General features: G+C 33.7%; 3 protein-coding genes and 1 long non-coding RNA gene across 5 annotated transcripts; 3 read left to right on the top strand and 1 right to left on the bottom strand.

Annotated features, from left to right (window-relative positions):
- Window positions 1-3607, top strand: LOC144840338 (uncharacterized). The gene is made up of 4 exons (XR_013611897.1): window positions 1-98; window positions 965-1084; window positions 3082-3201; window positions 3448-3607. It is a non-coding gene; the product is annotated as an uncharacterized LOC144840338 (long non-coding RNA).
- On the top strand, window positions 3225-23115 carry LOC144839372 (uncharacterized). The gene is made up of 21 exons (XM_078694688.1): window positions 3225-3228; window positions 3448-3567; window positions 3988-4269; window positions 7392-7643; window positions 8252-8416; window positions 8916-9035; window positions 9204-9276; window positions 10280-10323; window positions 10750-10869; window positions 10993-11112; window positions 11978-12097; window positions 12183-12302; window positions 12391-12510; window positions 12664-12780; window positions 13158-13274; window positions 13575-13691; window positions 14554-14670; window positions 21435-21554; window positions 21712-21831; window positions 21933-22067; window positions 22542-23115. The coding sequence occupies exons 1-21, from the start codon at window positions 3225-3227 to the stop codon at window positions 22811-22813; spliced, it is 2775 nt and encodes a 924-aa protein (XP_078550814.1). The 3' UTR covers window positions 22814-23115.
- On the bottom strand, window positions 22998-26605 carry LOC144840325 (uncharacterized). 2 transcript variants are annotated; one of them, XM_078696110.1, is made up of 5 exons: window positions 26439-26605; window positions 25824-25986; window positions 25375-25498; window positions 24348-24456; window positions 22998-24115 (listed from the first exon to the last, which is right to left on the bottom strand). In XM_078696110.1, exons 2-5 carry the CDS (start codon window positions 25969-25971, stop codon window positions 23873-23875), a joined length of 624 nt encoding a protein of 207 aa, XP_078552236.1. In that variant the 5' UTR covers window positions 25972-25986; window positions 26439-26605; the 3' UTR covers window positions 22998-23872. The 2 variants fall into 2 exon arrangements, with proteins under 2 accessions (XP_078552236.1, XP_078552237.1); XM_078696111.1 differs by having other exon boundaries at window positions 26443-26605.
- On the top strand, window positions 26586-27797 carry LOC144840335 (protein chibby homolog 1-like). Its single transcript, XM_078696124.1, has 4 exons — window positions 26586-26749; window positions 27018-27229; window positions 27316-27437; window positions 27591-27797. Exons 2-4 carry the CDS (start codon window positions 27037-27039, stop codon window positions 27684-27686), a joined length of 411 nt encoding a protein of 136 aa, XP_078552250.1. The 5' UTR covers window positions 26586-26749; window positions 27018-27036; the 3' UTR covers window positions 27687-27797.

Here is a 27797-nt window from a genome sequence, read left to right as displayed (position 1 = left end):
CGCGGATGAATGTGAAAATGGGGCTACTTGTGTGAACAGAAATAATGGTTACGACTGCACATGCGCTCAAGGATTCGTTGGTGACCTCTGTAAGACAGGTAAGTATAGGCCTATATGCACACCAGAACCGTCAACACATTGGTTAATTCGCCTCCAGAATTGTGTCCCTTATTTTTTAGTTTGTAAAAACATTTACGGCTATGATACACTGACAATAAATGAGATCAATCTAATGATTGTATAGAAACGGTGCTACGTTCAAACACATTTGGAAGTTACGACTGCACATGCGCTGATGGATTCACTGTTGACCTATGTGAAACAGATATTCATGTGCACATCACAAATTGGATAATTCCTTTCAGAATTTTAAGCTAATGTGTTCATTTTCAAGATTAAATAAACGTGTTAATGTTTAATCTTTAATTTATTTGATCAACAATCACATTGCACATACAAAAATTTACAATGCTAAATGTTATGTTCCCAACTTGCAAAAAATGGAATATTGGGAGGTTTCAGTATAAAAGCATGTCCAAACTATAAAGGCAGCTATAACATTTTGAAATATATATCAAACCATAAAGAGCGCTGTTAGCATATATAATAGTAAACACGAATTGACCTATGTCGGGTGTGCCAAAGTCCGAAAAAGCTCTATCTAGTGCCATTTTAAATCATATATGTTTTTATACATTATCTGTATACTTTTTTGTTTTTCCCAAAAAATTGGGAGAAATCGTATTTTAGCGAGGGGAAAAAATATTAGGCCCGTAATTATCGGGAGAGTTGGAAATCTGGTCGATTTAATGTAGTCCTATGATTGTGTCAAATATGGTTCAGAGCACGTCTAGGTAAAGTCTCAAAACAAGAAATAAAGTAATGCCATGGTATCTAAACAAACTTAAATAACAGATTTATTGAATTTAGCAGTTAGGTTGAAAATATTTAGTTTTCTTGTTAGACGTTAATGAATGCACAACTTCAAAGGATGATTGTCAAAATGGCGCCACCTGCGTCAACACACATGGAAGCTATACGTGTACGTGCGCTGAGGGTTTCACTGGGCAACGATGTCAATCAGGTATGGTTCACACTCGGAGTACATAGATGGACGAAAACGGCATAAATCTATATACTTGTGTGAATACGATTTTGATTAACGGCGTGTTAGTTTTTAGAAAAAAAAAAAAATATTCAATGAATCTGTTTACTCACCGATGTTAGACCTAACTATTAGGCCTACAGGTGTCTAGAAAACTCAGATCTAGAAAACTCAGATCTCAGATATATCTGAGTTCTTTCATTTATTTGATCAACAATCACATTGCACATACAACAATTTACAATGCTAAATGTTATGTTTCCAACTTGGAAAAAATGGAATATTGGGAGGTTTCAGTATAAAAGCATGTCCAAACTATAAAGGCAGCTATAACATTTTGAAATATATATCAAACCATAAAGAGCGCTATTAAAATTAGCATAATAGTAAACACGAATTGACCTATGTCGGGTGTGCCAAAGGCCGAAAAAGCTCTATTTATTATACGATTTTGATTAACGGCGTGTTAGTTTTTAGAAAAAAATAAAATATTCAATGTCTCTGTATACTCAACGATTTTAGACTTAACTATTGTGTATTTCAGACATCAATGAATGTAACAACTCACCAGCTACTTGTAAAAATGGGGCCACTTGTTCCAATACATTTGGTGATTACAACTGCACATGCGCAGAGGAATTCATTGGAAAACAATGTGACTTAGGTAAAGTATGATTTACATCAGAGAAATTGAGAGTAAACAAACAAATGCAAATACATATAAACTTAAAACACTGTAAATCCATATATGATATTAGATGGGTACAGAGTATATTAGTTTTCGCTTGTCCGACATAAAAAATGGAATATTGGGAGGTTTCAGTATAAAAGCATGTCCAAACTATAAAGGCAGCTATAACATTTTGAAATATATATCAAACCATAAAGAGCGCTATTAAAATTAGCATAATAGTAAACACGAATTGACCTATGTCGGGTGTGCCAAAGGCCGAAAAAGCTCTATCTAGTGCCATTTTTATTCGTATATGTTTTTATACATTATCTGTATACTTTTTTGTTTATCCAAGAAATCGGGAGAAATCGTATTTTAGCGAGGGGAAAAAATATTAGGCCCGTAATTATCGGGAGAGTTGGAAATCTGGTCGATTTAATGTAGTCCTATGATTGTGTCAAATATGGTTCAGAGCACGTCTAGGTAAAGTCTCAAAACAAGAAATAAAGTAATGCCATGGTATCTAAACAAACTTAAATAACAGATTTATTGAATTTAGCAGTTAGGTTGAAAGTATTTAGTTTTCTTGTTATTAGACGTTAATGAATGCACGAATTCAAAGGATGATTGTCAGAATGGCGCCACCTGCGTCAACACACATGGAAGCTATACGTGTACGTGCGCTGAGGGTTTCACTGGGCAACGCTGTGAATCAGGTAAGGTATGGTTCACACTCGGACTACATAGATGGACGAACACGGCATAAATTTATACTTGCTATACGATGTACAGTGTGAACACGATTTTGATTAACGGCGTGTTAGTTTTTAGAAAAAAATAAAATATTCAATGTCTCTGTATACTCAACGATTTTAGACCTAACTATTGTGTATTTCAGACATCAATGAATGTAACAACTCACCAGCTACTTGTAAAAATGGGGCCACTTGTTCCAACACTTTTGGTGGTTACAACTGCGCATGCGCAGAGGAATTCATTGGAAAACAATGTGACTTAGGTAAAGTATGATTTACATCAGAGAAATTGAGAGTAAACAAACAAATGCAAATACATAATTATAAACTTAAAACACTGTAAATCCATATATGATATTAGATGGGTACAGAGTATATTAGTTTTCGCTTGTCCGACATAAAAGCTGAAAAGATCTCTTTTAACATTGCATTAAACGATGTAAGTTGTAGGTCTGGTTCACCCTAGAGTAAAATACAGAGTAATTTAAACGTACTTAAAACTACTGCCCTTTAATAATAATGGTGTTAAAAATGTCATCTATTTAAAGATTTTAATGAATGCACAAATTCAGTGGATGATTGTCAGAATGGGGCCACGTGCGTCAACACACATGGAACCTACACGTGCACGTGCGCTAAGGGTTTCACTGGGCAACGATGTAAATTAGGTAGGGTATTTTGTTTAAAAACCATGGGTAAGATTAATTGTTTTATACACTCTCTCGATGTTGGTATATAAATGTCAGCTAGGACCATGATCTTTACTCTAAACTTAACAGTAGGCCTACTGTAGCTAAATTTATTAAGCACAACCATGTTGAAATAATATGATGGATGGGGAAGGTAAAGTTATGGATGTGAGGGGCTGAACTATTGTAATGCGACTAATACAAAAACATGACTGGCTACTTTAGATATTGATGAGTGCACTAACTCTATTGATAGTTGCCAGAATAACGCCACGTGTGTGAACACGAACGGAAGTTACACCTGTACGTGTGCTCATGGGTATACAGGCATTTACTGTGAAATGAGTAAGTACACCCATATTTATTAACGACTTTTCTTTTTCATGACGTGCCACGCACAGGACGCGCCTGTTACAAAGATTTCTGCGCACGCTCAAACAATATTAATTGGAGCGCTTTCATCCACCTATCCTCATCTTTTATCTAACCATTTATTCCAAAAATATTAATCAATTGTGACATGTTATTTTGTATCTGCTTCCAACCAGCATAATTTCCTCGTCTTTTCCCGCTTTTCTTGTCTGTTTCCAAATTTTTGTTCGTTTGTTTCTTAACTTTGTTCATCTGTTTCAAGCCAAACCGAGATTTCATTAAAAAATCCATATAAAGTTCTAACAATCATCTAACAATCATCGGCGGACAAACAGACAAACTTTACTGATCACCGCTATGATTTAGTAAATGATATTTTGTCTCTATTTTAAGAACATAGGACTACATCGAGGGGCACGAAAGTGGTCAATGCAGACGGTCATCCAGTTTGTCTTAAACCTGATAAATTAGCCAAGTTTACAGTTAACAAAAAGCTGCTGAGAAGTACGATCGAGTGTTTTCAGTTTTGCCTCAAAGTTGGTCACTGTGACACAAACAAGCCAACGAATGCGTACCAAGTTCAACAGACGTCAGCAGGAGTGATGTGCTACTTGGTGGAATATGACGACAGTGACCCGACTGACTGTGACCCGACTGGGTACATCAAAGTTGATGGTTGCACTCTATACAAAATGACAGAGGGGCCGATAATGATCACGTAGTCTTGCCCATGTTTTGAAAAGAAAACTTCACAGTATATACCTTCGTGAACCAAAAAAATGTCCTCTTATAATAGAGTGTAACATATATTTTACGGGAAAGTGTCCACTGGTGTCCCACCGAAGAGGTTCTATTGTTTATAGTAATTACTTAGATGCATATAGCACTGTTAGTATTATTATAGAAAGTTTATACCCTCTATCAAAATACATGCCTCGACAATTAATGTATTACACATATATGAATACACAAGTGAAGTTTTAACAAAATCTGTTACGCTTCTTCAGTAGAGAATGAATACACAATAATTTCCACGACCTTCTTTCGCTAGAGGTATTTGCATTTTTTATTTTTTTCTTATTATCCACGGAGAATACCAATTACAGTATACATCAATAAAATGACATAATACAGTAGACCTACTTATCAAATTCACTGTATATTTTTAAAAGTATAACTTTAGACTGTCTACTCAAGCACCACAATGACAACCATAAACCGACAATGTTGATGATGCTAGATAATTGATATAATGATACTATGCCAACCTATAAATAATAATAATGATAAAGATTGTCATGGCATAATAAGACAGCAACACTATAGCAGCCTACATTGTAACAGATGAAACTTCATCAAAGCCTGTATTGTAATGTTTGATATATTCCTTAATTTAATATGCAGTAAAATAATGTTATGGCTTACGATGACATCAAATAAGTCAATAAAAAACCTTTAATAAATGAACTCAATGCATACATGCAACACTATATCCATTCTGTACAAGTAACAATACTGTAGGCCTAATAACCTATAATCTTTATTAATAATGAATACGAATAACGCACTAATGAACGAATAAAGCGCTAAAGTGTCACCTATTTTGGTTGCTGTTGGTTGTTGTTTATTAGTTTTCCACAAATAATTCATATTTTCTAAATTTATCAAATCATTAGGCCTTACACATTATTTTATAAATGTGGATGGTGGTCTCAATAAGTCTGTAAATAGACTTTAAGCAGTGGTCAATAAGTCTGTAAATAGACTTTAAGCAGTGGTCACCATTAACAAAATAAAGAAAGAGAGATAGAGACCCGTATTCATGAAAGGGGATCTTTTTTTCGAGCTATTCTTGAGATAGTCCAGGACTAACTTTCTTAAACCTACCCCTTGGGTGCACTATCTTTTGCTGGTTTTAGTCCAGGTTTAGTCCAGGTTTAGTCCAGGACTAAGGATAGTCCCCTTTCATGAATACCATTTCGAGATAGTCCAGGACTAAATCCAGGGATAATCCAGGACTAAAGTTAGTCATGAATACGGGCCAGAAAGATTACTGTACAATAAATAATTTGTTACAAAATAAAATTCACCTAAAAAAGACATTATGTAGTATTTACAATTTTTTGTCACGCTTGGTTTTAGATTTCATATATTCACTTATTCTTATTTTACTGCAGTATACCATATTAGACTTTACTATATCTGTAACTTATTCTTATACTGCAGTATATCATATTAGACTTCACTGTATCTTTAACTTATTCTCATTTTACTGCAGTATATCATATTAGCCTTTACTCTATCTTTAACTTATTCTCATTTTACTGCAGTATAATCATATTAGACTTCACTGTATCTTTAACTTATTCTCATTTTACTGCAGTATATCATATTAGCCTTTACTCTATCTTTTTAATAGAAGTTCAAGTTCAAGTTAAAATTTATTGTCAAATACAAAGTAAATGAAATTTGCCTTCCAAGGTTCAAATCACAATAAAAATAACAACAGTTAAAAACATACAATACTATACAATGGATAAGATAATAGACAAGAAAATATGCTATGTATAAAACATTATGAACAGTATAAATATTAAAATAAATATTTAATTTAAATTTTATTTATAAATTTTAAAATTAGAATAGATATACTTTAAATTTAGAACGCTTTTTCGTAGGAAACCTTCTGTGTTTATTTGAAATTAATCTACTAAATTAAGATAGTAAATACACAGAACGTAAAATGAAAGGTGGGTGGTATCTACAGCAGAGTGCAACTAAAAACCTGAAGGCTGACTGTGGGAATCGTGCAGATTTCTGAGCTCTGATTGGTTAATTTAAAAGCAACAATATGAATATGTATGAGCACAAACGATTTAAATGTGCATATTGAACCAGGTTTATCGCGGCCTCTCGCTATTGGTCAAAAGCAGGATGACGAATTAACATTACGCAACGAGAATGCGCATTATTATGTTACACACATTCTATATAATAGTTATAAATTCTGGCAAGCACGCACAGCGTTATCAGCTCTGATCGTTTACCAGACCTCTTATCCGCCGTTTGTCTCTTCATCTATTCCAAGTTCCAATCTCATCGTCTGTTACAATTTGTGTTTCATATTTTACGTGGTAATAATATGACATTGTGCAACGAACGGATCGTCAATCTTCCGAAAAACTTAAGATACAAATGTATAATTACATTGTTCATACTTTGTATAAATACAGGTAAGGATAAATCATGTTTTAACAAATAAAAAGTAGGCCTACTTTTTCTGACGTTTAATTTGATAAAAATAGAATAAGAATGTTCATAATTAATTTGAACGCGATACGTATCGTTAAAAAAATCGTCAGAAGTAGACGTCTCTGAACAAACCATACATTTACTGTTGTAAGTTTTGTTAAAGTATAGGCTTATTTTATCCGAAAAACATTTACATTTTTTGATATGCCATTTTAATGTCGCATAATATTTATTCACTTTCACCAAAAATTGGATCGAACAAATGAGTTTACTTGAAAAACTGTAATAATTTAAAGCTCTAACTCTTTATTTTGTCTTTTTTATAAGTGAAATCGTTATTTTGTTCTTTTTTTTCTACAAATGTGAATAACTTTATTAACTACAAAATGGCCTATTCAAAGTCTGATTTGTTTAATCTTCATTTTTCATGTTTTGCGGGGACAATGTATCTTTAAAAATGGTCTATTTCACGTTTTTAACTCAATTCTTTTCGTTCAAGAGAATCAAAATGTTTATTCTTTTTGCTGATAACATCTTTATTTTAGGAGTGCTGTGCGCAACATGGAAACGCTATAAATACAATGCGTACGCAGCCTATGAAAGCAAAGTTTCTTGGACTACCGCGCTTCAAAGATGTGAGGATGAAGGGGGATCGTTAGCTTCTATAACCTCATCTGGTGAAAATAATTTCGTTTATTCGTTGGATTATGATAGTGCTTATCTCTGGGTTGGATTGAATGACAGAGGTAATGAAGATAGTTTGCGGTGGACTAATGGAGCATCTGCAAGTTATACAGGTAAGCCTATGTAGGAATATTTTAGTTTTGGCTTCCAACAAAACTTGTAAAAAAGAAAAGAAAATGTGGACATTTAAGAGTATTTGAGCATTAAGCGCTATGTTAGAACGATGTTTTTATGCACAGCCTATAGAGATAAAAACATCCACTAACAGGCTGAGATAATTATGTATTATTTTATTACGAATTATTATCATTATTGTATTATTGAATCGTTATAATCAATAACACACACGTCGTCGTCACATTGTGATCGGTTGCGCGCGCAGTGTCTGTCACCACAGGGCAATCACAAGACACCTACCTGCTCCTGAAAGAAAACCTATATTTACCCTATTTACCCTAACAAATAAGTATATTATTTTTTTAATAATTTACCCTGCATCCTCTTCTAATATGATCACAATACGATATTAAAACTTTGTTACATTTAACGTGATGTTTGCACATTAGTGGATTATGAATTTGTACAGATTTGCACATTAAGTATAGTTGTTTGCACACTTGTGACTTTTTGCACATTTCACGGCTCAACAGGCATACCTTTTATTTTCGAATAACTTATACGAGTACAGTATGTCCATTTTATATATGTTTCCTTTTGTTAGATTGGAATCCACTTTACACTAGTTATAATTCAAACTCAAGAGACTGCTTAGTACTGAGAGATCGGACCCTTAAAACTGGCGCTTTGGGCTTTTACGTCTATACTCATGTCAAATATTGGGGTATGTTTGACTGCAGCAACGATTATTACTACGCGTGTGAAAAAGGTAAATGTTTGTCTTATGGATTTTATACATACAAATTCAAATTTTCAAGTGTGTTATAATGTTATAGGTAGAACTTCAACCTAGATTGCAAGATCACCTTGCAGTGGATGGCTTGTATGAATCGGATTTTAATTCTATAGTAACTTAGCTATGTACAACATCATCTTAATATCTAGCTTATCTAAAGCGTCGGTAGCGTACTGGTGACCTGAAGTTTCTTCACAAAGTTTAGGAAATCAACCAAAGTTAAAAGACAGAACAGTGTCCTTACAATGTTCTTCCTTCTGAGTTTAAACTTTCTATTTCATTAATTTTAAATAGTAAGCAACCACATTTTAAAATAATGCCGGTTATGTTTAGTGGAACCTCGAGTAATATTTTTCAAAAGAGTGTTATTTAACAAAGCTCATTCAGTGAGTTTCACTGTTAGAAGTATTTTAATTAACAGTAGCTAGTAGTCTAGTAGGCTAGTAATCATGACTATGTGTAAACATTGCAGATTATGACGAATGCACCAATAATGCGGATGAATGTAAAAATGGGGCTACCTGTGTGAACAGGGATAATGGTTACGACTGCACATGCGCTGATGGATTCACTGGTGAGCATTGTGACAGCGGTAAGTATTCACATTTACACAATCATCAATTAATACAATGAGATCTGTAAACCACAGTATAATCACAATTATATTATGGGTTTGGGATGGATGGATGGCTACGGATTGTTATGGTTAGGATATTGTTGGAACAAGTTGGACATTTCATTAGTATATTTATTATTACAGATATCAATGAATGTAACTCAGCCAATACTTGCAAAAATGGAGCCACTTGTTCGAACACATTTGGTGATTACAATTGCGCATGCGTTGATGGTTTCATGGGTAAACGATGTGGTTCAGGTAAAGTATAAAAACAGAGTACAGTAATGTAATATATCTCAAGAAATGTAATGTACTCACCAGTTTTAATGTAATATTACCTTGAAATTATTTATTGATTTTTTATAGATATTAATGAATGCACAAATTCCGATTGTCAGAATGGCGCCACCTGCGTCAACACACCTGGAAGCTACACGTGTACGTGCGCTGAGGGTTTCACTGGACAACGATGTCAATCAGGTAGGTATGGTTCACACCAGAACATTTTTAATATTTTAAGGAAAAATGTCAAATATAAACATTACAAAATGACTCAATCGATTGTAAGTGTTTCTTTCATTTGTTTTGCCTGTTATGAGGTCTTCCCACTTTTATTCTTCTCAAATAATATGTAACAGTACAGTATTACAGTACAAAAGTATTATTGCACATTCATAATGAAAGGAAGACTTATGATTTATTTATATTTTTAATAACATTAATCGTTATGATTACTTTTGTCTCTCTATTAAATTCATTTTTAAATAATTAAGTTAATACAGATATCTTTTCTTAAACATGTGCATATGCGCAAAAAAGGCCTTGTTTCCCAAATTTATAACAATAAATAATATGTAAGCAATATTCAATACCATTAATGAGTATTCAATAAAAAAAATAAATATTCAATAAAATTAATGAATATTCAAAATTATCATATTCTACATATGTGTTTCAATAAAAAGCCTCAGGAACAATGACTTTGTGAATTAATAAACATTTCTATGGAATCTAAAAATGCAAATAACTTGTATGAAATCCGATTAAAATATACTAAACAAATATTGCTAATGTGAATTTTGATTAAATTGACAACCCGTGCTGGTTAGTGTAATATTTCAACTGTTGTATATTGTAATTTCAGATATCAATGAATGCAACTCTGCAAATACTTGTCAAAATGGAGCCACTTGTTCCAACACAGTTGGTAATTACAACTGCGCATGCGTTGATGGTTTCACTGGTAAACAATGTGAATCAGGTAACCTTATGTCGGTTTATTTTTACCAAAACTGTGTCTCATAACTACAATTTTAAAGATATTGTAACGCTGAAAAATAAAAAAAACGTGTTTTTGAATTTGCCATTTTAATGCCACATAATATTTTCACCAAAAATTGGATTAAAATAAATTACATGAAATTGTCTGTAAGCGTTGATAATTTCATGGGTAAACAATGTGAATCAGGTACGGTACTATGGTTCACGTCAGAGCATGTTAAGAGTCGAGAACTCTAAAAAAAAAACACCAAAAAAACACGAACTACAGAGTAATAAGATACATAAAATATGCTCCTTAATGTTTGAAATTCAAGATATCTCATTATTTAGTAAAGGACAACATCCATACAAAAAATATAATAATAGATATAGTTATAACAGTTTAATGTTTGAAATCTTTTATTAGATATTAATGAATGCACAAATCCAATGAAAGAATGTCTGAATGGCGCCACCTGCGTCAACACACATGGAGACTACACGTGCACGTGCGTTGATGGTTTCACTGGTCAACGATGTGAAGCAGGTAAGGTATGGCTCACACTATAATACAAGTCACGAATATTAATGAAAATACAAAAATATAGATAGTAAATGTAAACTTATAATTTCCCAGGTAAATTATGTTTTAATTGTACTTTTGCTTTAGATTTTAATGAATGCATGAATGCATTGGATGATTGTCAGAATAACGCCACCTGTGTCAACACACCTGGAAACTACACGTGCACGTGCGCTGAGGGTTTCATTGGTCATCTATGTGAATCAGGTAAGGTATGGTTCACACCAGAGCTTAGTTTTATGTTTTCAATTTGAATTCCCGGCAAAAATCTTCTTTCTTTAATAGGCCTACTCACATTCGAACACGATAGGATTGTTAGGCTAATTAAATTATAATATGCTGCCTATTTGAAAAAAAGCTAATTATTACATGTGTTTTGCAGACATCAATGAATGTGACAACTCAACAGACACTTGTAGAAATGGGGCCACTTGTTCCAACACCTATGGTGATTACAACTGCGCATGCGCAAAGGGATTCACTGGTAAACGATGCGAATTAGGTAAGGTCTGGTTCACTCCAGAGCATATTTTAGAGTCAAGAACTAAAAACAAGAAATGTAAAGATACATAAAAATGCCTTCTTGCAATGTTTGAAATTCAATTTTTTATAGATATTAATGAATGTAACAATTCAAACGAATGTCAGAATAACGCCGCGTGCGTCAACACACCTGGTGATTACAACTGCACGTGTGTTGAAGGTTTCACCGGGCAACGATGTGAATCAGGTAAGGTATACTAAGTTCCGGAACCAGTTTTGAGTCCGGCATTGAAAACAAAAAGTAGAGTAATGGAATTTTATAACTCCAGGTGTAAACACATGCAAAATTGCCCTTTACATTTATGTTAACGAGAAAATTGTCTTTGTTGATCATTTCGAAAATGCATTGCTCGCATAAAAATATATAAGCAATACAAAATTACAATGATGTCTGGAAAATAGGAAACAGCAAACATGAGTATAAAAGATAGCATTATCAAAAACATAATTATTATTGTTATTGTCAAATTGTTTACATTTAAATTATAATTAAAGAGTTGAATTGTTATGTTGGAATTATTATTTAAAGATATTAATGAATGCAAGCAATCACTGGATGATTGTCAGAATAACGCCACGTGCGTCAACACACCTGGAAACTACACGTGTACGTGCGCTGAGGGTTTCACTGGACAACGATGTCAATCAGGTAGGTATGGTTCATTTCAGAGTACACTTGTAATTATTGCTCATCACGATTTTAAATTACAGTATTGCATAATTGTGTATTGCAGATTTCAATGAATGTGAAAACCCAACAGATGCTTGCAAAAATGGGGCCACTTGTTCCAACACATTTGGTGATTACAACTGCACATGCGCAGAGGGATTCATTGGTAAACGATGTGAACAAGGTAAGGTACGGTTACCGCTAGAACACTTTCTAAGAAAAAGTCGGAAAAAAAGAAATATTTGTTTGAAAGTACTTAGTTTTCTTTTTAGATTTTAATGAATGCATGAATTCAATGGATGATTGTCAGAATAACGCCACCTGCGTCAACACACCTGGAGACTACACGTGCACGTGCGCTGAGGGTTTCATTGGTCATCTATGTGAATCAGGTAAGGTATGGTTCAAAACATACCTTGTTTTTAATTTGATCGACACCAGCATAAATATTTATCAACATAAAAAGGTAATACAGTTTTTTTTCTAATGTGTAAAATGTATTTTATTCTGTAAACTACAATTTTAAACTAATATTTGTATTTCAGATATCAATGAATGTAACTCCACAGACACTTGTAAAAATGGAGCCACTTGTTCCAACACATTTGGTGATTACAACTGCACATGCGTTGATGGTTTCACTGGTAAACAATGTGAATTAGGTAATCTTATGTCGGTATATTTTTACCAAAACTGCGTCTCATACAATTTTAAAGACATTTTTTCTCCTGAAAAAAATTAATTAAAATGTGTTTGCCATATGCCATTTTAATCACATAATAGTAATTCACTTTGACCAAATTGAATGAACAAAATTTACATGAAATTGTCTGTCGGACACTGGGTTTTTGCTTAAATTTAACAGTTTATTTTTTCTTTTATAAGTGAAAGCATCTTTTTTATAGTTTTTTTCCTGTGAAGTGAATAACTTCATTAAAACTGCAAAATGGTCTATTAAAAAACTTTTAATAACCTTCATTTTTCATTTTGTTTTTGGGTGGGACAATACATCTTTAAAGTAACTACTATTGTATTTCAGATATCAATGAATGTAACTCCACATACACTTGTAAAAATGGAGCCACTTGTTCCAACACATTTGGTGATTACAACTGCGCATGCGTTGATGGTTTCAATGGTAAACAATGTGAATCAGGTAACCTTATGTCGGTTTATTTTTACCAAAACTGTATCCCATACTACAATTGTAAAGATATTTGGAAAAACAAATTTATCTGGAAACAAGTCGAATTGTTTGTCAGATAATGGGTTTTTGGTTAAATTTAACAGTTTATTTTTTCTTATCATAAGTGTAATTATTATTATATTTTTCCTCTACGGAAGTGAATACATTTATTAAAACTGCTTTTCCTACGGAAGTAAAAAACTGCTAAATGGCCTATTCAAAGTCTTTCAACCTTCATACATCTTTAAAGTAACTACTATTGTATTTCAGATATTAATGAATGTAACTCAACAGACATTTGTAAAAATGGGGCCACTTGTTCCAGCACATTTGGTGATTACAACTGCGCATGCGTTGATGGTTTCACTGGTAAACAATGTGAATTAGGTAATCTTATGTCGGTTTATTTTTACCAAAACTGCGTCTCATACAAATTAAAGACATTTTTTTTCCTGAAAAAATTAATTAAAATGTGTTTGTTGAATATGCCATTTTAATCACATAATAGTAATTCACTTTGACTAAATTGAATGAACAAAATTTACATGAAATTGTCTGTCGGACACTGGGTTTTTGGTTAAATTTAACAGTTTATTTTTTCTTTTATAAGTGAAAGCATCTTTTTTATAGTTTTTTTCCTGTGAAGTGAATAACTTCATTAAAACTGCAAAATGGTATATTCAAAGACTTTTAATAACCTTCATTTTTCATTTGTTTTTGAGTGGGAAAATACATCTTTAAAGTAACTACTATTGTATTTCAGATATCAATGAATGTAACTCAACAGACACTTGTAAAAATGGGGCCACTTGTTCCAACACATTTGGTGATTACAACTGCACATGCGTTGATGGTTTCAATGGTAAACAATGTGAATCAGGTAACTTTATGTCGGTTTATTTTTACCAAAACTGCGTCTCATACTACACTTGTAAAGATATTTTCCCCTGGAAAAAAATGTGTTGAATATGCCAGTTTAATATCACATAGTTATTCACTTTCAATAAAAATTGGAAAAACAAAAATTATCTGGAAAAAAGTCGAATTGTTTGTCAGATAATGGGTCTTTGGTTAAATTTAACAGTTTATTTTTTCTTTTCAGAAGTGAAATTATTATTATATTTTTCCCCTACGGAAGTGAATAAATTTATTAAAACTGCTTTTCCTACGGAAGTGAAAACTGCTAAATGGCCTATTCAAAATCTTTCAATCTTCATACATCTTTAAAGTAACTACTATTGTATTTCAGATATTAATGAATGTCATTTACCAGCTACTTGTCAAAATGGAGCCACTTGTTCCAACACATTTGGTGATTACAACTGCGCATGCGTTGATGGTTTCATGGGTCAACAATGTGAATCAGGTAACCTTAACACTAAAGCATGGCATTCCATACTTACATAATACAGATGATGGAATAACAAGTTTCAGAACGTTTATTTAGGTGTGTCTCTAAGCACACAAAGTTTGCCTGCCACCAATGTCGCTGAATACATCAATATCCTTGGTCTTAATCCTCGTTTAGAACTAGTTAAGTTGTTAATTAATATATATGGTTAGCTTTGTTTATTAAAGTCAGGCTGAAATTGGACATATACCCTACTTTATACATAATATGACCATGGACTGCACTACCGAGACTGTATTGGTAACAGGGGCGGATTGTTTAAAAGGGAACCGCGCTAACATATTTATACTTTGTCCAAAATAGATGCATGTCCCAGCGCCTCTCCAAACCTAGATGGTTTAATTTAATTACTTATATATTAGTAACTTTCTACCTTAGACATAGATGAATGTGCAAACTCTACTGATAAGTGCGTGAATAACGCCACGTGTGTGAACACGCAAGGAAGTTACACCTGTACATGTGTTGAGGGGTATGCAGGCATTTACTGTGAAGTATGTGAAATAAGTAAGTAAACACTCGATTTTTGGTTATTATGTTTTCTTGTAAATATAGTGCCCCTATTCATCCATAGCCTATTCATACAGTAGCCTATTCATCCATAGCCTATTCATCCTGTAGCCTAATCATCCAGTATAGCCTATTCATCCAGTAGCCTAATCATCCAGTATAGTCTATTTCAAAAAGCCATTTAAGTTTATGATGTCAAAGGTTCAGAAAGATTTGAGGGTCTGCGATCAATTTTAAACCAAAAAATGTATTTAAAGTTTTGTATTTACTGTACTCTTTATTTTAAGAACATCGGAGGGGCACGAAAACGGTCAATGCAGACGGTCATCCGGTTTGTCTTAAACCTGATAAATTAGCCAAGTTTACAGTTACCAAAAAGCTGCTGAGAAGTACTATCGAGTGTTTTCAGTTTTGCCTCAAAGTTGGTCACTGTGACACAAGGAAGCCAACGAACGCGTACCAAGTTCAGAAGACGTCAGCAGGAGTGATGTGCCACTTGGTGGAATATGATGGTGACCCGGCTGGGTACATCAAAGCTGATGGTTGCACTCTCTACTAAGATAGAGACAGACGGTGACCCGACTGGGTACATCAAAGCGGCTGGTTGCACTCTCTAGAGACAGACGGTGACCAATCACAAATTATGTATTTATCACAAAATTATGTATTTATCACAAATTATGTATTTATCACAAATTATGTATTTATCATAAATTATGTATTTTTCACAAATTATCAATCAAATACAGTACACTAATGTTTAGATAATGTTTAGATAATGCTTTAGTTTTATTATAAATTTATGTTTTTATATAATAATCATTAATATTTTATCCCGTTTCAACATTTGACTGTGAATCATGGAGGTATAATTTTTTAATAATGTTATACCTCCAAGAGTGAATACAAGTTTTTTTGTTATTAAACTTCAAAACACTACCTTTTCTTGCTCTATATAAAAGTAATTCCAAATGTATAACATGTATATAAAGGCAGAATAGGGAATAGAAAGATTAACAATTATTAAATTATGAATTAAGAGACGTTTACTATACTTTTAATAAATTAATTAATTAATAAATTTAATGACAAAAAAGATTAACGTTTTGGAACCATCATTGAACCATTCTCAAGAACAAATGAGTAAAATTAACAACTATATAAAGCACCAAAGGGTGACAAGAAATACCTAAATAATTAGTTACAAAGACTGACAAATTTAAAAGATAAGCTCCTCCTCTCGTTAATTATTTAATTTTATTGAGTCATTTTGTTTGTTTCAACTCTTTTATCCACAGCATTTCATTAATTAAGCAATCAAATTTAGAATTGCACTTAGACAATACTTTGAAATTGACTGTATCAGTAGGACTGATATCATGATTTCTTAGATGTTCTCTTTTGATACCTTTATTGTGTTCATTAATGCGTTGATAGAGGTGCCGACATTGCATCACACAAACCACGTTGTACACAACGCATTGCTGGTTAACAAGCTTGGGTTTCTTTTCTTTTGATTTTAAGATTATTATGAAATCATGCCAGTATATTAGGAAGATAGGCGAAATCTTAATATCAAAAGAAAGGAACTCTAAGCTTGTGTTGTGTACAATCATTCCGCTTTTTCGGTACAGATTCATTTCCATGACTCTCGTTCGCATGTGATTGGTCACATCATTTAAGCTTGGTTCCCACTAGAAACGCAACGCAGCGACGTATTGACGCAAAGTAATGTATTGAGTAATCACAAGTGGGAACTGACGACGCAATAGTGCTGCAAAAATCGCAGGTTTGATTTTACGCGGGCGGGGCAAACACAATTATTGGAAGGACATTTTGTTACGTTGCGTAGGTTGCGATACGTTGCGTCGCTCAGTGGGAATCAAACAGTAATTGTCATTGACTTGCGTTGCGTATACGACGTCCGTGCGTTGCATCTCTAGTGGGAACCGCGCTTTGCGCTTACGCTGTGTCTCTAGTGGGAACCGCGCCTTGCGCTTGCGTTGCATCTCTAGTAGGAACCACGCTTTGCGCTTGCGTTGTGTCTCTAGTGGAAAGCAAACATTGCAACACAATGCCTACCAGCACTATACTGATAAATGCGAATCTATAATTGATCAAATGATACTATGGCAACCTATAAAATAATAATAATCATCAGAAAGATTGCCATTGCATAAAAATAAGACAGCAACAACCTAGCCTACATTGTAACAGATGGTCGAACTTCGTCAAAACCTGTTTTGTAATTTTTTATATATTCCTTAATTCAATATGCAGTAAAATAATTGTATGGTTTACGATGACATCAATTAATTCAATAAAAAATCCTTAAGAAATAAATGAACCCTTAATGTTTGCACGGACACATATCTATTCTGTATAAACAACAATAACAAGCTATATTAACCTTATTACTGTAATAATGCTAATAAAAAAACGAATTATTCATGACTGCACTAAAGTGTCACCTCCGTTGGTTATATAATGTTTTGTGTTAATAGGAAAAGGTATAAGAATGGGTTGTAAACATCAAACATGTTTTCCACTAGGCGAATTCATTCATGTGAATTGAACTTTAAACACTACGTTCTAAGGCGAGTTTAGTTATATGAATATGATTCTGGAGCAGTATAAAACGCGAGACATTTATTTGAAACATTTTAGGCCTCTATTTCATATGGCTCTGAAGCATGACAACCAATCTGAATTCAGAAGTGATCGATCCCAGAAAGATTGGCCTTATTTGAAAAGAGAAACTATACAGACGCAACGCAAGGAATTTAAAGCGAGTCGACCAATATTCTAACAGTCGCTTGTGATTGGTCAACTAGCTTACGTTGCGTCCTATCGTAGTGGGAAACCAAGCTTCAAGACTTCTTTTTGTTATGCGTAAAAAGAGCTCATGAAATGTCTACTTCAGATTTCACTTAGTTTTACATTAAATCTTTAACTTACAAAATAACCAATCAGAACTCATGACATTTCGATTCGCGCTAATAAATTCACCAAATAAAACGTCAGACTTTACATAGTATTGTTATGTTTTCACACTTGGTTTTAGATTGCACGTAGTTTTCATTACAATAGACATTCAATCTACAACTAATTCCAACTACTAACTCTTATTTCGACTTCACTGTACAGTATCTATTCTCATTTTAAAGGCTTACCGTAGTACTATTTCGTTCTCATTTGCACTTAGGAAACTTTTTCCAGTGTCGGATTTTCGGGGTGTAATGAAACTCATTCTGACTATTTTCTTTTACAACTAAGGCTAATTTAGTGGAATTTTAGGAAGTCACGGTTTTGGAAATTGATCTACTAGTATCATTTTGAAAAATAACATAGGCCTAGGGTGGAAGGTAAAGGAACAACATAGCAAAATATAAATGTTTGTATGTGTAGACCTACAATGAATCTGAGAATAATAAAAGGTGGGTATGATACAGGGTATCTGGGCTGGGCAGTCTATTCGTCCGAATAGACAATGTCCGAGCTATGATTGATTGCGCACCAAAAGTATAAATAGACGGAAATATGAATACGCATGCGCATAAACCAACAATTTAGATTCACCTGAAAAAAAAACAAAACTGTTTCACCATTGGGCAAAATACATTTACGCATGCGCATTTTGTAGATACATTCTTAATAATAGTTATTATGCCAACCATAAACACAACGTCGTCAGTTCTGATAGTTACGAGGCTCCTGATCGGCCGCTACGGTTTCTTCATATTTTATAAGTTGATACCTCATCGTATATTTACAGTTACAATTTGTGTTCATACTTTACGTGGTAATAATTATGTGCAACGAAAAACGATCCGTACTTAGTGTGAAGATTTGGAAAAACACAAGATACAAATGTATACTTACATTGTTCATAGTCTGTCTACATACAGGTAAGGGTTTAATCACAATCACAATAGGTCTATTTAGTTCTTCTGATAAAAATATTGGCAAAAAAAAAAAGATTTCGGACGTTTATAATAAAGAAGACTACCCACAAATTTGAAAACATGCGAATAGACAGTATATCAAAATTGTTAGTCTCGCAGATAACAATAAAAGAAAGAAAAGGAAAACAGAATAAACGAAAATCTTTTGTCTATTTTAGGAGTGCTGTGCGCAACATGGAAACACTATCAATACAGTTGGTATGCAGCCTATGAAAGGCGAGTTTCTTGGACTACCGCGCTTCAAAGATGCGAGGATGAAGGGGGATCGTTAGCTTCTATAACTTCATCTGGTGAAAATAGTTTCGTTTATTCGTTGAGTTATGATAGTTCTTATCTTTGGGTTGGATTGAATGACAGAGGTAATGAAGGTACTTTGCGGTGGACTAATGGAGCATCTGCAAGTTATACATGTATGTATATAAAGCTGCCTCCAGCACATAAATTACGATCTTCTTTAACACACGCTTTCACGTTATAGGCAGTTTGGGAAACCTCCGTAGCCATATACGTCTTGTGATACGTGCGATGCGTTTGCCCAAACTATCTAATACCAGGGTCACGCGTACTACGTCATCACATTGTTATCGGTTCCGTACGCAATGTGATTTGTGGTGATTTGTGGTGAGGTTAAGACAAATTTAGCCGAACAATTTCCGACACACCAAGGCTATAGGCCTACTATGCAGGAAAAAATAATACCTATTTACAACTCTAACCCCTCTAAAAAGTGGATATATGTATTTGTGATAGGTTTGGTTACTTTTTGCAACGCAACGACGAAGTGAGTTGACAAATCACAAGCAGCGGTTCCGATGGTCCATGTCATGATTGGTTCATGCGGCGCGGTTGCGTCCTTACGTCACAATGGGAACCAGGCTTTAAGCGTGGTTCCCACTAGCGACGCAACGCAAGGACGTAACGCAACGCAAGTGAATTGACGATTCACAAGCGATGGCTTATTCGCTTGTGATTGCTAACTGTCTATAACTTCGCTTGTCATTGGTTAAAACGCTTGCGTTGCGTTTACGTCCTTGCGTTACGTTCTAGTGGGAACCAAGCTTTAGCGATCCCATAATCTTAATTGTAACTTTTGTTCCAGTTAAAAAAATTATTTTGAAAACAAATGAATTGTATATAATCTTCAACATTAAACCCAACAGTACAACAATTCACTTGGTTTCCGTACGGTACAGTAAAGTAGGCTTGCTGTATGCATTTAGATATGTTTCCATTTTGTTAGATTGGTCGCGAGCACATAATGATTACAACAGCAACTCACGAGACTGCTTAACACTCAGAAATCAGATTATGTCGTCCAATCGTGTCGTCAAATATTGGTACATGTACGACTGTGATGACGAACGTTGCTACGCTTGTGAAAAGGGTAAACTTTTATTATAAATTCATAAATGGTATACAATTCAAAAACGAAATTTCTTTAAAGATAATATTGTCTCTCTGGAAAAACAATGTTTTTGTTGAATATGCAATTTTAATGTCACATAATAACTTTGATCAAAATAGGATTGAAAAAAAAATCATTTACCTGAAAAAAAAAAAAAAAAAAATTGTCAATTGACTGGAAGTCAATGGGTTTAGGTTGAATTTAACCATTTATTTTGTCTTTTTAAAAGTGAAAACATTTTTTTTTCGACGGAAGTGATTAACTTTATAAAAACCGCCAATGACCTACAGTAATCAAAGTCTTTTTTTAATTAATCTTCATTTTTTATGCTTTTGTGGGACAATACATCTTTAAATTGTTATACATTTATTTATATATTTAATGGCCATACTATGTTATTTTATGAGTGGAAATCAAGTTTCATTCTTTTAGCTTGATTATGGTGTAGGCCAACTGTACACCAAGAATGAAATGCTGCTTTATTCATTTAGCAAATAAACGTATCTTTTTATTTAAATTTTAAAATTAAAACCTGTCGATATACGAAGTTTTTTTTAAGCCAACGATACTCTTTAAAGCTGGCTTTTGCGAAATGTTCTTAACTGTCTTATTGCAGATTATGACGAATGTGACAATAATGAGGATGAATGTGAAAATGGGGCTACCTGTGTGAACAGGGATGATGGGTACGACTGCACATGCGCTGCTGGATTCACTGGGCAACGATGTGAATCAGGTAAGGTATGGTTCACACTATTACACATATTAAGTTATGAACATTAATGGAAAAAAAAAAGAAATAAATGAATTATTATGTTTGAAATAAAATTTCGCTTTAGATTTTAATGAATGCACAAATTCAGTGGATGATTGTCAGAATAAGGCCACCTGCGTCAACACACATGGAAACTACACATGCACGTGTGCTGAGGGTTTCACTGGACAACGATGTCAATCAGGTAGGTATGGTTCACACCAGAACATGGTTTTAATTTGATTAAGCACAGCAGGTTTGCTGTTTATTTTTTCAGATAAAAAATGGGAGTTTATAGGACTACTGTGCCTACATAAAAATGGCCTAATGTTGAAACTATAAAATAAAGGTTTTTTTTATAGATTTAAATGAATGTGACAAGTCAACAGACGCTTGTAAAAATGGGGCCAATTGTTCCAACACATTTGGTGATTACAACTGCGCATGCACAGATGGATTCATCGGTAAACGATGTGAATTAGGTAAGGACATTATTAGCAGTCAAGTGTGGCGAGGGAGCCATGTTGCCAGCACTCTCACTAAATGGTTTATATAATTAAAACATTACTGACTTTCTACCCAGACATAGATGAGTGTGCCAACTCTATTGATAGTTGCGTGAATAACGCCACGTGTGTGAACACGCAAGGAAGTTACACCTGTACATGTGTTGAGGGGTATGCAGGCATTTACTGTGAAGAAGGCCTAGGTGAAATAAGTAAGTAAACAACATACTCTTAATGATCATGTCTCTTCTGTATGATGTCGGTCAAGATGTGTGCTTCCATTAAGAAAGTCTTCTTGGTAAACTTCCGTCTACATCTCTTGTATTCCAAAGACTATTTCTAATATAACCACAGTCAGGTGTCATACTCTGTATGCTAGCATGTTGTACAATATCCAGTAGCCTATTCATCCGTAGCCTATTCATTCAGTAGCCTATTCATCCATAGCTTATTCATTCAGTGGCCTATTCATCCAGTAGCCTATTCTTCCAGTAGCTTATTCATTCAGTAGCTTATTCATTCAGTGGCCTATTCATCCGTAGCTTATTCATTCAGTGGCCTATTCATTCAGTAGCCATTTCAGTTCATAATTAACTTCAGGTTCAGAAAGTGAAGTCTGTGGTCAAGAATTTGAACAAACGAAATGTATATAAAGTTGATTTTTTCACTGTACTGTTTATTTTAAGGACATCGGAGGGGCACGAAAACGGTCAATGCAGACGGTCATCCGGTTTGTCTTAAACCTGATAAATTAGCCAAGTTTACAGTTACCAAAAAACTGTTAAGGAGTACGATCGAGTGTTTTCAGTTTTGCCTCACAGTTGGTCACTGTAACACAAGGAAGCCAACGAATGCATACCAAGTTGAGAAGACGTCAGCAGGAGTGATGTGCCACTTGTTGGAATATGACGGTAACCCGACTGGGTACATCAAAGCTGATGGTTGCACTCTCTACTAAGATAGATAGAGACAGACGGTGACTCGACTGGGTACATCAAAGCGGCTGGTTGCACTCTCTACTAAGATAGAGACAGATCATATTTGATTCATCTGTTGAATCACACTTGTTTTTGAAATTATGTATTTATCACAAATTATGTATTTACCACAAATTATCAATCAAACATAGAACTACACTAATGCTTAGATAATGTTTTAGTTTATTACAAATTTATATCTTATATAATAATCATTACAAATATTTTATGCCGTTTTAATCGCTTAAACATAGTTGACAGTGAACACAAGTGTGTTTTTTTTATTAATCAAAACACTACCTTTTCCTATTTTGTATAAAAGTAAAGTCAAATGTATAACAAATATATATGAAGGCACAAAGAGGGATAGAAAGATTCAAATTATTTATTGCTTTTTTTATCATCCATATATTTTGGTAAGATTTGGTTGTTTTACTACCTAATAATTTCACATTTGTTAAAAAGTACAGTTTTCTTGTAAAAACGGTATTTTTTGTCGGGTTGCTCATTCATATAATAATTTAGTTCAAATGTTTCCTTACATCGATATATTTAGTTGTAATATAGTCTTTAATGTCATTTTTAATAATATATAAATCTGTTTGTATTTCCTTGTTCTTTTTTATGTAAATCAAATGTATATTTTATGGCGATCCTGTATTGGTGTTTTTCTTGACACACTGTTGGATCTTGAATAAATAAATTTAAAAAATAAATAAATACATAGTTGATGGGTGGATCCAGTGAGGTTACACTTTGAGCAAGTCCTCCCTCTTGTGACAGTTAATGATATTTTTGCTATCTATTTTTGACAGACTATTAATATTATGTTAGCGCTCGTGGATCCGCCCCTTTAGTTGTGGATCCGCCCCTTTAGTTGTGGATCCGCCCCTTTAGTTGTGGATCCGCCCCTTTAGTTGTATCTATATATTCAGGTTCTTTTTCTCCACAGCACCTATCATATAGTAATTAAAACACACAAGGTTAAAAATATATTTTATCTATAGTTTTCCTCCACCTCCGCTCTCATTTTCAATTTATTAATAATCTTTAACATAATAATGAAAACTTAATATTGTTACTATTGCTAAAAGCCCTAATATACCCCAAATAAGGTTATCTTTCTCATCTTCAATCGCTTTGGTAACTGCTTCATCTAACTTTCTCACTGTATTTTCTAAACATTCAAGTACTGAGTTCATTGATTTGCAATCTTCATACAATTGATCGATTGTTGAGTTTGATATTAGTCTTTCTAATGGCTCTCCCATGACGATAAACAACTATATAAAACAAAATTGTTGAATGAATGATGTTTTTTTTGACATTTTAGCACTTTCATAAAGTTTTAATTGAATATTTAGTATTTTAAAAATATATTTTATGCTTCTTTGTATTGCTGAGAGCTCCATAAAATCAGCTCGCACTGAAATATGGTGAAATAAATAATATTGCCTATCAATAACATATATTCATGTATTCTAATGTTGAGGTCATAGTTCAATGCATTCTTACCTGCTCATTACAATTTGAATATACTACTAGAATACTATCATCACAGATTGTTTTAGTATTCAGCCATTCTTGCCTTAGATTTTCAGCAACAGAAAAACCACCATTATCCCTGAAAAAAATTATATAATTCAGTTTAATTTTAATACTCACTACTCTTAAATATGGTTGGAAAAATGCTTTTGATTATTCAATTTCGAAATGAAACAAATTACAATTATAGCATAATAGAAAGTAAGCAAAATTCCAAGGATCTTCCAAAGTGATTTAGCACCAGTTACTTTAGGTTTACAAAAATGAACAGCTGTGCTTAATCAAATTACCACCAGCAACTTTCGAGGACATTTTCTAAGCATGTAGATGGCCAAAATAGAATATGGGCTAAAGATTAGGTACTGAACTTAGCTTTTTTTTATAAATATGTAACGCCAAAGGCTTTTAACATGTAAAAAGCCCTGTTGTAATTATTATTGCTTGATCAGTTGTTGTTGTTGTTGTTAGTTCCAAGTTGATCACGAATGTAAATATTATGTATGTATTGTTTTGCTGTGTTTTTCTGCCAAGAAAACAATTATCATTATTAAACTATGTATGAATGACTTAATGAATCGAATCTGAATCTAAATCTCAGCTAATAAACAAAAACATTTTTTTCATACAGAAAAATAATCAAATTAACACCGTTTAGGCACAAAGTCAACTGAGAAAGTTGCCTACCAGTACATTACAGTACCTACCAGCAATTTCTAACATAATATATTCGCATTTTTACAAAATCTGTGAAAATCAAAAAACAGTATAGTAAACCGTTATCTACACTAATTTGACCAAAAAAAAGTGTGCCCAAATATGGTTGTGATATCACCGCCGTGTATATATATGGGCACATAAAGTTTTATAGTGTAGACAGAGCTTAAGTCTATGCTTATTTTTTAAAAAATCAATTGGAATCAGTTATTGGAACTGCAGTAGAATAATTTGTTTCTACATTTACACAGTAGTAGTAGTAATTTGAATGCAGTAAACATACCTATCAAGTTCTGCAACCATTGCTACTGCCATTGTGTAGCCATTTTCTACTAATGCTGTGCAGTTATTGCAGACACACACAGATCCATTATTTATTTCATCGATTGTAGCACGAAGTTTATCACCTAAGAAATAATTAAAATGTTGTTAACATAAATTTATAGAGTTGACTTGTGGGAAGCACAACCAACTTTCTTGCTTGCATATTTCAAACCAGTTCCCACCAGACACCATGACACAGCATATTTCGCTTAGTGGTGCAGTTCCCACCAGACACCATGACACAGCATATTTCACTTAGTGGTGCAGTTCCCACCAGACACCATGACACAGCATATTTCACTTAGTGGTATATTCCTTCAATCAATCTTGTAAGCAATGAAATAGAATAATTAAAAAAGAAAGAAAAAAAAGAAGAATGGTGATTGAAAATAAATTAGAGTGGCTTACTACTGTCCTCTGGCAGTATATTATCTGGATCACAAAGTACTGATGTGTCTGTGACATCACAGAAGGTGTCTGTATCGTTGACTGAAGATTGACAATAAACTTGAGTCGTAGTCAGAAGTATGAAGACTAATATTGTGGACGGCATCATTCCAACAAGACTAATCTGAAAAAGCAAAAGTGTTTACATTTTAATTGATTAATTTCCATACGTACACTACGCCAAATAGATTTAATTATTCAAATAATATTGTTCTAAATTGATTTGACCCGATTGAGAAATTTAGTTTTCTATTAATTCACGGTCAACCATGCCTGCTGAGTGCTCTACTACAGACAGACTACCTAGCTAGGCCTATTAATATAGAGTTACAGTCACTCTCTGTATGCAGGCTAATATAATAAATATAGCTAGCTAGCCTAGGCTCCACCTACCTAGCCTAAAAAGTAGCCGACCTACTACTCCTAGGCCTTAGCTAGGCTAGCCTAGTTTGTTGGTACAGTAAGTTAGACTAGGCAGTAGGCCTAGGCCTAGTCTGGTACTACTACTATTTAAGCTACTAGTAGGCCTATAGGACTAATCTAACCTGATCCCCGATATATTATGCGGTTACTAACAAACTTTTTTTGGTGTGTACTGTGCTTTTATTTTATCGTCGGAGAACTTCAAGTCATTTTTATTTGCTGTTCTTTCTTTTTTTTTTACGATCTGCCACCGTCGCCCTCTATCATATCAACAAACTTTTTTTCTCAGGCCGCCGAGCGTGGGGGCGCGCTTCAAAACATTGCAAAAATAAACACAAACATAATTAATTTTTGAGGACCACTAACTCAAATGTCTCTGTTTCTTGTTTGATATGAACAATAGTTTATGATCGTATCCATTCTTTATTATTTTAAGAAACTATACTACTGTCTCGTCGACCTGAGTAAGTCGAAACGTAGTATTTTAGACTAGCTAGGCCTAAGGGTCACGTCTCTGTCTGCACTACTGCTAGGTAGGCCGTCTACTCTCTGATGAACAGCCCGGCCCCTGTGCAGTAGGCCTAGGCCCTACAGTATATTTGGCTTAATAGGCTGTGAAAAAAATCTCTCTGGACGGTGGACCCTTCTTGGCTACTACTACTAGCCCTAGATGGATATAATAATATACTTATAATTTAAACAAAATTACAGTATATTGTCTTTAATTTTCAGTACAGAAAAATATAGAAAAATGCCACTTTTTGGTGGACCAAATTTTACACCCAAAAAAACACCGCCACGAAGATCTTCATCTTTAAATAACTTAAACAAGCTTGAAAGTTCAATCAGAGAAGAAGAGTATGGTTTGCAATATGACGTAGCCAGACTAAAACTGGGAGGACAGGAGCTGAAGTTTGATAAAGAAAATGGTGTTTGGATTTCAGGTCTGTCTATTTAACTTGTGTATTCATCATTTAGTTTTATACAATCAAAAATTGCATTATTTTGACAAAACTATTTTATTTTTTAGATGGAGGTGGAGGAGGTGGTGGTGTTAGCCAGCGAGAATTTATCAAGTTACGTAAACAAAATCAGAAACTTCTTGAAGAAAACAATTTGTTAAAATTGAAATTAGAAGTTTTACTTGACATGGTAGGTATATAGAGTCAGCCTTTGGCCAGAGATGTTTGGTTTTATGAAACTGAAAGAGTAGAAACAAATGTTAGTTTCCATAGACTGTAAAATCTTTTTTGAGATTTTATCCGCCTCTTTCGTTACTTGTGTTTTCTTGTCTTATTTTAAAAGCTTGCAGAAACCACTGCTGAGAAACATTTCCTAGAGAAAGAAATTGGAGATTACGGTACGGGAACGACGAGTAGTAAACGAAGCACAAAGAGGTGAAAGTTTGTGTCTGAAGTTGCCTGCTGCTGTATATAAACTAATAATACTATAAACTTGATGACCGACTTTATCAACTTTGTTTTGAAAATAAATGTATCTCATGATTTTGCA

The sequence above is a fragment of the Antedon bifida genome, chromosome 4 (genome assembly GCF_963402885.1).
Source record: "Antedon bifida chromosome 4, ecAntBifi1.1, whole genome shotgun sequence".
Lineage (NCBI taxonomy): Eukaryota > Metazoa > Echinodermata > Crinoidea > Comatulida > Antedonidae > Antedon > Antedon bifida.
The sequence above is the reverse complement of the archived record's forward strand: the minus strand, read 5'-3'. Positions and strand labels throughout refer to the sequence as shown.